A 14580-nucleotide genomic window follows, 5' to 3' on the forward strand; every position below is an offset into this window, starting at 1 on the left:
TACCTGTACTATGTAATATTATCTCTTGTAAAGGTACCTGTACTATGTAATGTTATTTCTTGTAAAGGTATTGGGGAACACACTATTTTTTCACAATCATTCTGTAGAAGAAAACTAAAATAATCACACTGTAATTTTATACTGCTTGAAAGTTTTGGCTGGGATATATAAGCTACAGAAGAAAGAATAAAGTATGGTGGCTGGAACACTGTTTCTCCCACCCATCAATTAGTGTGTGTGTGTGTGTGTGTGTGTGTGTGTGTGTGTGTGTGTGTGTGTGGTTTATTTCTTTCTTCCTTTCTCCCTGGCCCCAAGTAGTTAACTTCTCTAATCACTACCTGCCTTTGGCATCCATCAGTCCCTGTAGGTATCTGGATCCACCCTTGTCAGCTGCTCTCAACACTGACCCCTCAATGGCTGCCTGCCTCAGTTTACGTGCTGGTGTCAAAGCAGCTCTTCAGAGCAACTCTGGAAGATAGTCTCTATCTCCATATCAGAGGCAGAAAACTTGTGGCTTAGTGATATTAACTAACTTACCCAAGGCTAGTTGCAAAATGGAAAAGATAGAACCTAAAATGTATCCCTTAATTCCACTGGCTATGGGACTGTTCCTCACTATTCCTCTTTTTGAGGGGCACTATTGATTAAACTTAGTACCCAAGCATTCCCTTTCAATTCCAACATGGTCATGTCCTAAGGGATTTATTCTTGGGTATGTACCTGTATTTTCTTAAGCAGTGGTCCTCAACCTTCCTAATGCTACAACACTTTAATACAATTCCTCATGTTGTGGTGACCCCTGAACCACAAAATTACTTTCACTACTACTTCATAACTATAATTTTGCTACTGTTATGAACTGTAATATAAATATCTGATATGCAGCATATCTGATGAAACCCCAAAGGGGTCGTACCCAACAGGTTGAGGACTGCTGTTCTAAAGGATTCTCAAATCAACTTCCTATTTTTATGTTTCATCTTCAAAAACTAAGAAAATCTGAACATAAATATTACCCTAGCAATGCTATGACAGTGTATACTGACTGCCAACCAAACTGACAGCATCCAGAAGCATCTATGTAGATAAGCCTCTGGGCTTGCCTATGAGAGGTTATCTCTTAAGGTTAACTAAAGCAGGCAGACCCATCTGAAGTGTGGGCAGCACCATTCCATGGACAGGGACCTTGGACTGAATGAGTAGAAGGAAGCAAACTGAGCACAAAGCATTCCTTTCTACTTCCTGACTGCAGATAAAATGTCACTTCTGCCACCATGCCTACCTAAGAATAATGGACTATATATAACCTCCAACTGTGATCTAAATAAACCTTTCTTTCCTTAAGTTGTTTTCATCAAGTATTTTATCACAGCAAAGAGACAGGAAGCTAATGAAAATGCCTCACATCTTCTCAGGCATAGCAACTGCCCTACATGACAATCAAGAAGTAACACAGTGCCTAGCAGGCAATTTCCTCCCACATACCGTCATCCACGATCCAGTCATCATCCTGACGTGCCTGAACCAGTTTTGAATACTGCTCTTCATCAACTTCTTCATAAACACTTGTGAGGTCCTCAACCTGCCATTGCAAAGTTTACGGAAAAGCTTCAAATGGAGTGAAAGTGTTAAACAATTCTGATGAAAAAACCGATAAAATTGAAACTGGAATGGCAGCCTGATGGAGTAGCTGCAACCAAATCAGGAGTTCTGACATTCAACACCACTGCAGCGTCTTCCTTAAATAGACATCAATTAACTTAGAATTCCTTTTAGGTGGGTGTTAACATAAGATATTAAATGACTCCATTAGCATAATACACTTGTCACACCATCAATTACTCATCTATTCCATAAAAAACAAACTGAATTATAGCCAATTCTTCATTAGCTGCTTCGGGGATTGTTCACATAATTTCTAGACTGGTTTTTCCTATAGTTAACAAGTACGTAAGGCATACCACACCCATTCACCACTGAGGAATGAATGCCCTGCCAAGACACTAATTTTAGTAATGGTTCAATTAACTAAATAAAATTCAAAAGAAATACTTTACTCATCCCCTCCAAAAATGAGCAAAACAAAACTCATTCTATATTCTGTAGGCAAAAAAGAAACAGTTTTAAAGTCATCTATTTGTCTTACCACTAATCCTCACAGAACTTCAGGTCTTAAAAGTGCATGGGGACCTAAGTAGCAAGTCCAGTGAAAGCAGTGACTTCTCAAATCCCACCAGCTGCCTGACCGCCAGAGTCTGAGCAACTTGACCCACAAATATGAAAGTATCAGACCACCTCCACGCAGTAAAAGTAAACAATGGAACACATGCATACTACTGTTATAGCTACCCATGGTGACAGGCCACTGACCTGCCAGATATGGCAGTTTACAGATACCTTATTTAAAATTGCCCCCTCCTTTGGAGTCTGCCTTTTTAAAGGAGAAACAACCAACTATACCAGAAAAGCTAAGATCTTAGGAAAAACACACGTCAACACAAAGACTCGAGAGCCTAGCAGTAAACAGCTAACTGGATTCCCACTACACAGAATAACTGTAAGAGAGATGGATCAGTGCTTAAGATCAGAGGTCAGTTCCCAGCACCCACATCAGATGGTGGAGAACCACCTATAATTCTAGCTCCAAGGAATCCAACACCCTCTTGTGGCCTCCAGGAGAATCTGCATGCATATGTGTAAAAAAAAACACATAGGCACACACACATACACATAATATTTTTTAAAAGACGAAGAAAGTCCTTACTCTATCTGCTGCATATGTGTTCCTGAGGCTAAAACCCTGGGCTTTGACTTGTTAGGCAAGCAATCTACCAATGAGCCATATCCCCAGTACAGCAGACTATGTTTAAAAATAAAGCATGCTGCCACTACTCAGAATGAACTTTTAGAAATATGATTAATAATACCACGCATAAAGGGTCCCAGCTACATAACATAAACATCTGAAATACCCCAGAGAACTCCTTTATAGAAACGCCTACATAAAAAATGCACTACTCTGCATGGTGGCACATGCTTTTAATCCCAGCACTAGGGAGGCAGAGGCAGGTGGATCTCAGTGAAGTCTAGGCCAGCCTAGCATACACAGTGAATTCCAGGACAGCCAGGACTACACAGAGAAATCCTGTCTTGAAAAAAAATTTTAGAACTGCTTTACTCTTACTTGAGTGTAATTTTTCTGGCAAATCTTTATATTCCTGGATCCTCACTTAACTTGAAAATCCTTCCTATTTGCCTAATTCCCATAATATAGTACAAGCCAGAGTTGAACATGAATATTCGCAGGCAAGATCACCTAGGTTCAAATAAGGACTCTGCCACTAGGCTCTCATTAACCTTCCGGTGCCTAGGCACTTCACCTGCAAAGTGCTGTTAGTCATACTATTTATCTCATATGATCACTGAGAAGATTAAATGAAAAGCATATTGGTAAAAGTACTTAGAATAGTGTGAACTCAGAAAGTATATTAGCTGCTATTATCTTCTAGGATTTGTTTATCTCTTTCTAGCGTTGACAGTTAAGATACAGAGTGTGGAAGGTTAGACAGTGCTGTACATTCTGACTTTGACCTACAGGCTGTTAAATAAAACAGCCAAGAATATCCCATTCAATCTTACCAACAGGAAGAAATAAGGCCCAAATTTCCATTAGCACTCTCCTAGCAAATGAACTTAAGAACAATTCTAAGAAGGTGTTTACCTAGACTACTTAATATCATGGAAGTAAAAACACTACTCATGTCCCTTAAGCAAAGGGACATGAGTATACTAAATAAGGAGAAATATACCAACTACTTTCAGTTACAGGGGTATGCAAAGATCCTTACAACAATGTTAAAGGAGCTAGTATTCCCCACAATCTGCAAAACTACCCCACGCCCACATTTGTTTGCTATCATGTTGTAAGAGGCATGTGAGCCAGGCCCACTACCTTCTTGGGAAATTGAGGCATTGTGATTGCAAGTTCAAGACGACCACAAGTCATTTGATGAGCTCCAATCTCAAAACGCAAAGTGAAAAAAGATCTAGGAATAAGCTCAGTGGTAGAATGCTTGCCTAGCAGGAAGGTGTCCTAGATTCTATCTTTGATCTCCCTACTCCAAAAAAATCTTAATATATATTAATATTCCTAATGGGGTGATGAAAGGGACACAGAACTGACTGCAGAATGTGAATTAAATGAAACACGGGATTAAAGCGTTACTTACTTCATACTTGTACTTCTCACCAGCTTTAGCCTTTTTCAGTCGCTCTAAAGCTTCTTGGCGTCCTTTCTTTGATTTTTTTTCTCGACGTGCTCGAGAAGCTACAAAACTCCCTGAACCTGACACATCTGAAAAAAGGCAAGTTTATCAGATATTATAAAATTACCAGCCATCTTCCCTCAAAACCCAAAAGATTGTTTCTAGACAATAATAACCAAATGAGTATTTTCAGAATGCAAAGCAATTCACAAAGCATGGCCAGATATGAAGACCCTGTGACTCTCCGGAAGTTTTCTCTAATATCCACTTCAAATAGCTGATGCCAGTCATCTTGGTTCAGTTCTCTGAGGTTGTGATAAAACACCGACCACAAGGCCAGGCACAGTGCTGCACTCCTTTATTCCCTGTGCTAGGGAGCCAAAGGCAAGCCGATCACTGTGAGTTCGAGGCCAGCTTTGGTTGACATAGTAATTTCCAGGACAGCCAGAGCTACACAATAAGACCCCGTCTCAAAAAAATAAATAAATAAAAATAAAAACAAGATAATAACAATTAATAAAAATAGTACTGGCCACAAACAACTTGGGAAAGAAATGGTTTATTTCATATTAAGTCAAAGAAGAAATCTTGAGTCAAGAACATAAAAAAGAAACATGATGGAATGAATGTGCTTACTGATTTCCTCCCAAAAATCAGCTACTTTTCCTATATCTCCCAGGACCTACCGATGGTGGCACCTCCCCACAGGTGACTGTGCCTCAAGAAAATACCTCCACAGACTTGCCTACAGGCCAACCTGACAGGGAGGCATTTTCTCAACTTGAGGTTCCTTCTTCCCAGATGATCCTACTTTGTGCTAAAACTAAGCAGCACACCAGTTCTAGTCTTCCTCTAAAAGGAGCAAAATCTCAAAATCATTTAGAAAAACATGAAAGATGGGAATCAGACTTAACATTTCCATCAGAAAAAAAAAAACAGGCCACAAGCAATCCAGTGAGTCATAAAAGGATAATTTATTTGGTATTCTAATAATCAAAACAAACGGATTTAAACAGCATGTATTCTTTGCAAAGTGTAAGATGCGATGAGACACATCAAAAGGATATAGTCTAATCTCACAGAAACACACAATCTAACATGGGAGATGAGTGCCAAGGAGCGCTAAAACAATGGTAAGTAGCTTATGCCCTAACGTGATATACAGGAAACACCTGGACTGTTAGAAAAACAGACTGGCTAAAGGAATTTCAAAAGAGGGTTCAGAGGATCATTGACAGTATAGGACTGTAGGAAAAATTCACAGTGGTTGAAATGACCTTTGTCAAAATTATTGAAATACCAGAAAACCTTGGTGTTCACTGTTTTGGACCTATCTATGCTTTTGATCATCAGAAACTGGCCAACACACACACACACACACACACACACACACACACACACACACACACACACACTTCATCCACTAAATTAAGACTTCCTGGCAGTCATAAGTTTAGTCTCAGCATGACTGCCAGGTATGTCTGTGAAATTGAGTGTTTTATCTTATTTGATTTTAATTTACTAAAAAGAGTAATAAAAAAGGAGAAATTGATAAGAAACATCCTAAAGACACCACTGAACCATTTGTGACATTAAGCTGTTTGACTAAGTATCTGAATGAATCTGAAAATAAGATCTAAAGAATGTGTACCCAATGTTGGCAATAAACTGCTGAAAAGTAAAATGTAATTAGAGATCTTATTTTCTCTCTGTAACATCTCAGTCCATTGTTCAACACTCACATTTGACTTTAAAATACATTTTCAGAAAGGCATTAAGAGAACATTAAAAAATGCAGATATTTGATGACAGTCACAAAATCTTGAGTGTCATTCAAATGACCTAAAAGATCTTCAGTAGGCCTACACAAAAATGGGCATAGCCCTTAAAAATAAATTCAGTGTATTCAAGACCTTGACACCCCACAAATTCTCTAGATCTTAAAATAATTTGCTCCACAAACAACTGTAACACTACATAAAGTTTGAGACACAAATACAAATAAGACAGCTTTTCTGTCCCCAAGTTTATCACAGTCAAGTAACACAAGAGGACCTAAGGCTAGGATAAGAATATAAAAATGCTGCCATACAAGAAGTAAAAATGCAGTGGAAATGGAGAAAACCATTATTTTTTGGTCCAGGAAACTGAAAAAGGTTTCACAGGAGATGTCTCCAATAGGTCTAGTAAGTGGAGCAGAATTTCAACATCACAAAGCAGGATAAAAGGTGACAGAAAGAGATGAAGAGGCCTAAGCCACATTACAAAGAAATGAAAATGCAAAGTGTATCTGGAAACTTAGACAAAGCCAGTGTGGAAACTCATTTCCTAGTAAGAAAACACAGCAAAAGACTGAACCCCCAGTGAATGTGATTGTTGGGGGGAGGGCGCTAATGGGGGGAGGATGGGGAGGGGAACACCCATATAGAAGGGGAGGGGGAGGGGCTAGGGGGGATGTTGGCCTGGAAACCAGGAAAGGGAATAACATTTGAAATGTAAATAAGCAATACTCAAGTTAATAAAAAAGAAAAAAAAAGAAAAAAAGAAAACACAGCAAGTAAGACAATCTTGAGTCTAGATTCTAGACATTATGGAACAGATGCCCAATTCTGCCATTTTTAGTAGGTGACATGAGACCACCAGTCAGCCAGTCACAGCTATCTTGTTTTATTTCATTTCACTTTTTTCTGAGACAGGTAATGAGGCTGTCCTTAAACTACAATCGTCTAGCCCCAGCCTTCAAAGTGGCAGGATCGTAGGCATGTGCCTCAATGGCAGATTAACCTTGTTAAGCTGCCCAGTATATGAAACTGAGAATTTTCTCAGTAATGTTTTGAAGAGTCGCAGAGCCCATTTGACCTGCTATAGTGGGTGTTTCTGCAACTGAGTCTTCCCTCCCAGATGCTTTGAAGCTAGGCTATGAGCATGCAAAATAGTCTCTACAGGGGATCAGATTTTAAATTGGAGACAAATGTTCCAATCTCCAGGTATTAAGGAAGTTTGCAAAAGAAAAAAACATAGCAACTATTACAAACTGAAAATATGAGTCCAATATATCTTAAGGTATAAGCTGTAATATCTGAGTATTCTGCCATAGTTGGCAATGACCTCCCCTCTGGCTCAGTTTTATGGCACAACAGAAATCACTATTTCTGGCTAAACGGCCCCCAGAGTGGCTTTGCAATCCTACAGGATCTCTGCAAAAGCACCCTAATAAATTTCTTTTGTTTAAAGCAACTAGAATTGGTTCCAGTAGTTGTAGTGGTTCCTGGATGAGCCTCTGTATGCCGTTTTTGGTCATTATTACCCAATCTCTTTTCATACACTATTTGAAAGAGCTACTTATAGACCTTTTAAGACCCTTTTGTACTCATGAAAAGGAGAAACATCTCCTCCATAAAGAATTAAATAAGAATGGCTATCTTATTGTGTATTTGGCAATACAGGAGAAATTCGGTGTGCACATGTGATTGTATATGTATGGGGGGTGTGTGCGTGCATGAGTGTGTGTCTGTCTGTGTATGTGTGTGTGTGTCTGTCTGTGTGTGTCTGTCTGTGTGTGTGTGTGTGTGTGTGTGTGTAGTTGTAGGATAAACAAACATATACACATCACACCTAGCCAACACTTTGGTCTAGTTTCAGAAAGAAAAACTAAAGCAATTCCTCAGGGAAGATTCAATGTGGCACTACATATGACTGTTTACTTTCTCCACTTCATGAAGACAGAAGCCACATCCATTCTACTCATGCTAATGCCAGAGCCTGGCAGAATGCCTATGCCTAGTACCTGAATAATAAATATTTGCTGAACAAACCAATATACCAGATTTTTTATCATTAAAGCCTCCAATGACTTTCTATACACAATAGCAGCTAATTACACACCTTGCTACATATTGCTGCCACTGTCCAGGTGTCCCACCTTCCAACATAAAAAAGCCTGGAATTTTTTTTAAGCAATGTCTCTAATGCTGTGTGAGTTAGCACAAAGGGCGTGGGGTGGGGGACAATGAGGGAAAAATACAAAGGTTCAAATATTGCTTTCAAATCACCTCATGGAGTACCTCCACCCTCCCCCAAAGCAGGCAGAGACAGTAACCTGCAGCAGTCTTCCTTCCACAAAACAATCTTTTGGTCTTCTCTGAAGGAAAAATTCCAGTCACAAGTCCCCAGAAAATACTTAATCAACACTGTGACTTAAGAGTGGTCTCAAGATTGCACAGTATCCGCCAACGAGTGATTTCTTGATGTTCACAGATGGAGTACAGTTTTTTAGGGTGAAAAAAGGACTTAGAAGCAAATCACTGATAGGGGCTGCAGACTGTTCATGTACTCACATCCCACATCCCATCTGTAATCGACTCTCCAAAATAATTTGTGTGTGTGTGAGAGAGAGAGAGAGAGAGAGAGAGAGAGAGAGACAGACTAAGTAAAATTGAAACATGTGATTTAGCTGAATGCAAAAGAAACTGATTAGGAAGCAAGATCTCATTAATGGCAATGCACACTGAATGACAGGACATGTGACAGTAGGGTAAGAAAGTATCTGATTTTAAGTTAGAACTGAAGTTAAGTCATACTTTAGTTGAACACCGTTTAAAATCAGAAATCAGACAAGGCCATCTGCATTTTTGAATTCTACTAAAAGATTACTACTCACAAAATGCCTGATATATAGGGCATCCGAAATGCTATTCAACTGATTTTTTTTTTACAAACTTGACCCAAAATGACTAGACCTGAACACTATTTTTATGCAGCACTTGAAGAACTTCCCGTAGAACCTGAAAAATTCTTAACATATAAAGACAAAATGCATCTGCACCTGGTGACAGCACTTCCATCAATGACAATGCTAACAATTTCCCTGGGACTTCCTAGAAACGGAGGCACAGGCATGCTCCACCCTACCTCTCAAACTGACACCTGAGAAGGGAGCAGAGAAACAGTTCGAGCCAGGATAACGCAAACCCTGCCAAGACAGGTTGCCACGAAGTTGTAACCCGCACGTGTGTGCGACTCATCAAAGAAAATGAAAATAGCCAACGACTGTGAAACCTGTCACAAGAGAAGGAAACCTCCCAAACCAAAATGCCTTCAGCAAGTGATCCCATAATGAAGCCCCTTCCCACACCCCAAGGGTCTCCGCCCAGAAAGATTAAGGTTAGGGGCCAAACAGACCTAGGGGGCGGTCCAGGAGTGTGCCACCTTCTTAATAAAAAAGACCCTCCGCTCCCCTCATCATGCCGCAACCCCCACATTCCCAACCAGGTGCTCTGAGCACAGGCTCCTCCCTCACCGCTTGTTTCCAGTTTGCAGTCGTCTCCGTGAACAGGCGCCATGGTCCGATAGTCTACCGATTCCGCGCCAACCAGCCCGAAACTGGCGCGGAGGCCGAGATAGGCGCCAGTACGAAAGCCAATCAGCGGCCTGGAAGGCTGCGGACTTCCGCCCGGAAGGCCACTGACGTGCAGCGTTGCGCCGTGCCCCGCCCCCGGCCTTCCCGCGGGACTGCATTTGGCGCCCTGTGATGACCCCCGAGGGAAAAGCGGGAACCTCTGCAAGGACCCGGGGAAAAACTGGAGAAGGAAGCGGTCGGGCGCTGAAAAGAAACCTCCTGAAGACACTGCGCAGGCGCATGCACGCTATTTTTAAAAAATCCGTAGGATGCATGGCAAAGAGGTTCTCTGGTCACCAGAAATGCTTTTCTGGGAAAAGAAGTGCGGGCGGGTATAAAAGGGAGAGACACTGTCTCTTAATCTCTGCCTTCAATCTCTGCCCCCGCCCCCGCTCCCAAAAGGGAGACTTCTTTGCCAAACACATTCTTGACTGGTACCTTGTCTCTCTAAGTGTGATCATCCACAAAAACGTATTTCACTACCTGAAAGTATGTGCACCATCTTAATTAAGCAAATAGCTGAAGTGACAGCCTCCAAATGCAACAATATAACTTCCTGACTCCCTGCTAATGTGATGCACTTGAAAAAGTAACAAAATAACTGACTTGTGTGGTTTGGATTTTTTTTTATTTGCTTATTTCTTTTAAGACAATCGTTGATAGAAAAGCACAACTCTCACCTCCAAGTGTGGAGGAGGTTAATCGGTAAACTTTACTCTTGGGAGGCTGAGACAAGAGGGTGGAAACTTTGAGCCCAAAATGAACTTCTAAGTTTGAGACTGGTTTGGGTCACAGAGGAAGTTCATGCCTCAAAAAAGAATGAGAGTTTGATAGTGAGAAAGAGAAGCAACGAAAAAAAAAAAAAGGAAAAGTTTAATGAACAAATATCAAAAGGATACAATAATTAAAACAAAAGATGGGAAGTGTTTAATGACATTTGAGATTAGAAGTAGCAATGGTAAATGGATGTGTATATACTTAATTGCAAAAATATATCAAATATTTAGGCCTATAAAATCCATACCCAAAATGTGTATTTTGCAAAGATGATTGACTTATAAATACTTTCTGCTTATAATACTCTGTTTAAGATTGGGAGGATTTAAAGTTCAGGTGGAGCCAGGCTTGGGATTTGAGTCGTGGACTTTTATATAACTTTGGACTAGTTTCAGAGACCTGTGTTTCTTCTTTTATAAGTTGTTTCTACTTACCTAAGGAATTATTGTGAAATTTAGTTGATATGATATCTGTACAATTCTATTAAGATAGCATCATCTGGGCCAGCGAGATGGTTCAGTGGGTAAAGATGCGTGCTGCCCTCTGGACCTCCATAGTGAAGGGTAGGAGAGAACTGAATTCTACAAGTTTTCCTCAGGCTTACACACACACACACACACACACACACACAATACATGTGTGCATACATACATACATACATACATAGCACAAAATAAATAAATGAATACATTTCTTTTCAAAATTAAAGCTCCCACCATCTGAGCGGGGTGCAATGACACATGCACTTAATCCTAGCATTCAAAATGCTGAGGTAGGAGAATCGACTCCAAGCCATTTATTCATTCAAAGCTACATAGTGGAAACCTGTCTCACTCTTCTTCTGACTCTCTTCCCTCCCTGGCCCCTTTCTCCCTCTCCCCCCACTCCCACAGTTTCCTCCTCTTCTCCCTCTCTTTCCTCTCTCTCACTCTCTCTGTCCTCCTTTCTCAACTCCCCTTCCCATGTCCTAAATAAACTCTGTTCTATACTAGCAAAAAGCCTGTCTCAAAAATATGCCACCAGCTAAAGGACAGATAATAAATAATTTTATAAGGGTGTTATTATCAATGTAACCCTGTAACCAACAAGATAGAACAGTCAAAATTATGAAATCAAGTGTTTCAACTAGCAGAAACATCAGTTTACACATTTGATTGTGATAAACTTTTTTTAATATGTTGTTACTTTACACACACTGATCCTCCTAATTAACCATGTGAGGAAAACAAGCAAGAAATTTGCCCTTCCTTCTTAGAAATGGAACTTGGACTTTCAGTTGGGTGCATTTACAAAAGGAAGAAAGACTATTTCCAGGTTTTCCCAAAAACAAAAATGGGGACTCAGATACTTTAACAAACTTCTAGACCACAAAATATATGTGGTATCAATAGGCAGTACTTAAAATAAGGAGTACTTAATTCATTTTTCTTCTCTCCCCCCCCCTTCTCTTTGTCTCTTCCTGCAATACATATTTGATGGATGATGGTCCTGTAACCATTTTGGGTCATGGGATGACTGGACAGAAAAGTCACACGCTGAAATTGTGGAAGAGAATGGTAAGAACACGGTCCCTAATGTCTACAAAGCCACCATAACTTGACTAACTGCAGAGTCCTACATAAAAGCAAAGTAAACAGCAAACATATTTAAAAGTACAATTTTTGAGTTTCCTATTATATTTAGTTAAACCTATTTCTATAAAATATACTTTTTTACCTTTACCTTTTTTTCTACTTGAAACTTAATAAAAATAAGTACTAGACAAGAGATCCAGCCTCTTAACTTGTGTAAAATCTGAGGTGGAAACTTAAGGATTTTTTTTTTTTTTTTGAAAAGCCAGTTGTATCCGATGGTGTTTTACTGGGGCAAATACATAGAGTGTTTTCTGAAGCAAACAAAGGTGAAAGGATGTTTCACTAAGGCAGACTTCTGAAGAACATTTCACTGAAGCAGACACAGGAGAGAGGATGTTTGGCTAAAGCAAGGACGTGAAAGGATACATGATGGAGTCTTCGCTAACAACACATACATATTAGCCCACCTTTTGCGTAGTTAAGCTCCGTTTGTCAGGATTCCATAGAGAGAAAGGCACCAAAGCACTTCTGGTGGTGTGCTGTGGCTTCTTGATGTTTCCACAGACTTGGGTTGATTGGCAGAATGATGTCAGCTGATACAGACTGGAATGGAGTTTTGCTAGGTCAAACTCACATGCTTAGGCAAGACATATGGGAAAGCAAAACTAGTGGAGGATAGGTGATGTTTGGAGGGGGTATAGAGAAGACTCAATGGACTATAAGAGAGGATTGCTTGTAGAGCTAGCTGTGCAACACTTCAATAATCTTTGTTTCGTTGAGAGAGGCACAGTGGCAGACTACTCTGATGTCCCAGCCGGTCCAAATCCCTCCTGCTGACTCATGCTAATTTGCCTGAGGCCTGGCTGTTCCTGCTAGTCATGCCACTGCTGCTGCAATCCAGACACTACTGAACTGCATTGCTAGCATATTCGTGAAGGATTTGCAAGTGGATGGAGCAAATGTGTTTTGCTCCAAAGAACAATTTCTAAACAGGTCCACTTCCCCCATATCCTTTCTTTTCTACTACCTCTGGTGGATGGTGAACTAGAAGTAGGGTTAAAACATTTAAGAACCATCATTAAAGTAGGCATTGAAAAACTTAAAGCTACGAACAGCAAAGCTGATACTTTTTCCATTGTACAACTGCCTCTGGTGAATGCCACTTCATTTAAATGGTAGTACTTGTTAAGAGCAAACAAATAAGGGGCTGGAGAGATGGCTCAGTGGTTAAGAGCACCGACTGCTCTTCCAGAGGTCCTGAGTTCAAATCCCAGCAACCACATGGTGGCTCACAACCATCTGTAATGAAATCTGATGCCCTCTTCTGGCGTGTCTAAAGGCAGCTACAGTGTACTCATATACAATAAAAATAAAATCTTAAAAAATAAATTTAAAAAAAGAGCAAACAAATAACATTCAGAGAACCCAATCATTCACCAAGCATTCATCAAGCACATACTATCCTTCTGGCATTGCTCAGAATCCTAGAGATAAGATGTTGAGCAAGGATAATTTTCCTGGAGATTATTTTCTTCTTCTCCAGCAACTTTGATTAACAAGCTATTTCTTTGAAAGAGAATGAAAGGGGCTGGAGAGATGGCTCAGTGGTTAAGAGCACTGACTGCTCTTCCAGAGGTCCTGAGTTCAATTCCCAGCAACTACATGGTGGTTCATAATCATGTGTAATGAGTTCTGATGCCCTCTTCTGGTTTGTCAGAAGACAGCCACAATGTATTCAAATATATAAGAATGAATAAATCTTTTAAAAAAGAGAAGGAAGGTTTTATTTTTTCTGTGAGAGAGAAGAAAGAAGTAGGAGTATGAAAGAGAGGAAAAGGGAGAGAGAGGAAAGAGGGAAGTGGGGGACAACTACAGACTATATTTTGACATGCTTGCCAGGTATGCTTCTCAAGGCAAATCACCAAATTAAATTATCACTCCTGTTCCAGTGAATTTGTTCACATGAATCTAGCCCTCGTGCCTGATTTTCTTTAGGTATAATGTCAAAATCAGCTTTATGGTCATACAAAGATTCTAAGTTCAACTAGGCCATGCTACATATTTGTGGCATGGAGAGAGGATCATCTGCTAGCTGGAAAAATAAACCGTAATATAACTTGCATGATATGTTCTTAATTGACCACAGAGAGTCCAGAAACAAAGAACTCCTTTAGTTGACCATGCCCTTTCCTCTTCTGCATAAAATGTAAGAGTCTTCCCTTATCTTCCCACCTAGAAAGATGCATAGCATTGATCTATTGATGGGCCTGTCCTCCTGCTCCTGGACAAAGCACAATCAACACCTAGTAGAGTCAGATGGAATCCATGTTACCTCTAAAACAAGAATGGATGACACTACTAAAATCAAAACCAGACAGGTTAAAACCAATGTATCTGTGATGGTTTGTATTTGCTTGGGCCATGGAGTAGCAATATTAGGAGGTGTGATATTGTTGGAGTAGGTGTGTCACTGTGGTGTTGGCTTTAATATCTTGTCCTAGCTGGCTGGAACTGAGTATTCTGCTAGCACCCTTCAGATGACGATATAGAACTCTCAGCCCCTCCT

General features: G+C 40.2%; 1 protein-coding gene across 3 annotated transcripts in view; it reads right to left on the reverse strand.

The window, feature by feature from the left end:
* Pola1 (DNA polymerase alpha 1, catalytic subunit) overlaps positions 1–9717 on the reverse strand; it is a 313981-nt gene extending 304264 nt beyond the window's left edge. For 2 of the 3 annotated variants that reach the window (XM_039100121.2, XM_039100122.1), the window contains exons 1-3: positions 9565–9717; positions 4230–4354; positions 1486–1582 (exon numbers count right to left, since the gene is read on the reverse strand). In XM_039100121.2, the coding sequence (XP_038956049.1) occupies positions 1486–1582; positions 4230–4354; positions 9565–9607 (265 nt within the window). In that variant the 5' untranslated portion in view covers positions 9608–9717. 3 annotated transcript variants of the gene reach the window in all.
* Between the last annotated feature and the right edge of the window lie 4863 nt (positions 9718–14580).

This window comes from Rattus norvegicus, chromosome X (assembly GCF_036323735.1).
Source record: "Rattus norvegicus strain BN/NHsdMcwi chromosome X, GRCr8, whole genome shotgun sequence".
Lineage (NCBI taxonomy): Eukaryota > Metazoa > Chordata > Mammalia > Rodentia > Muridae > Rattus > Rattus norvegicus.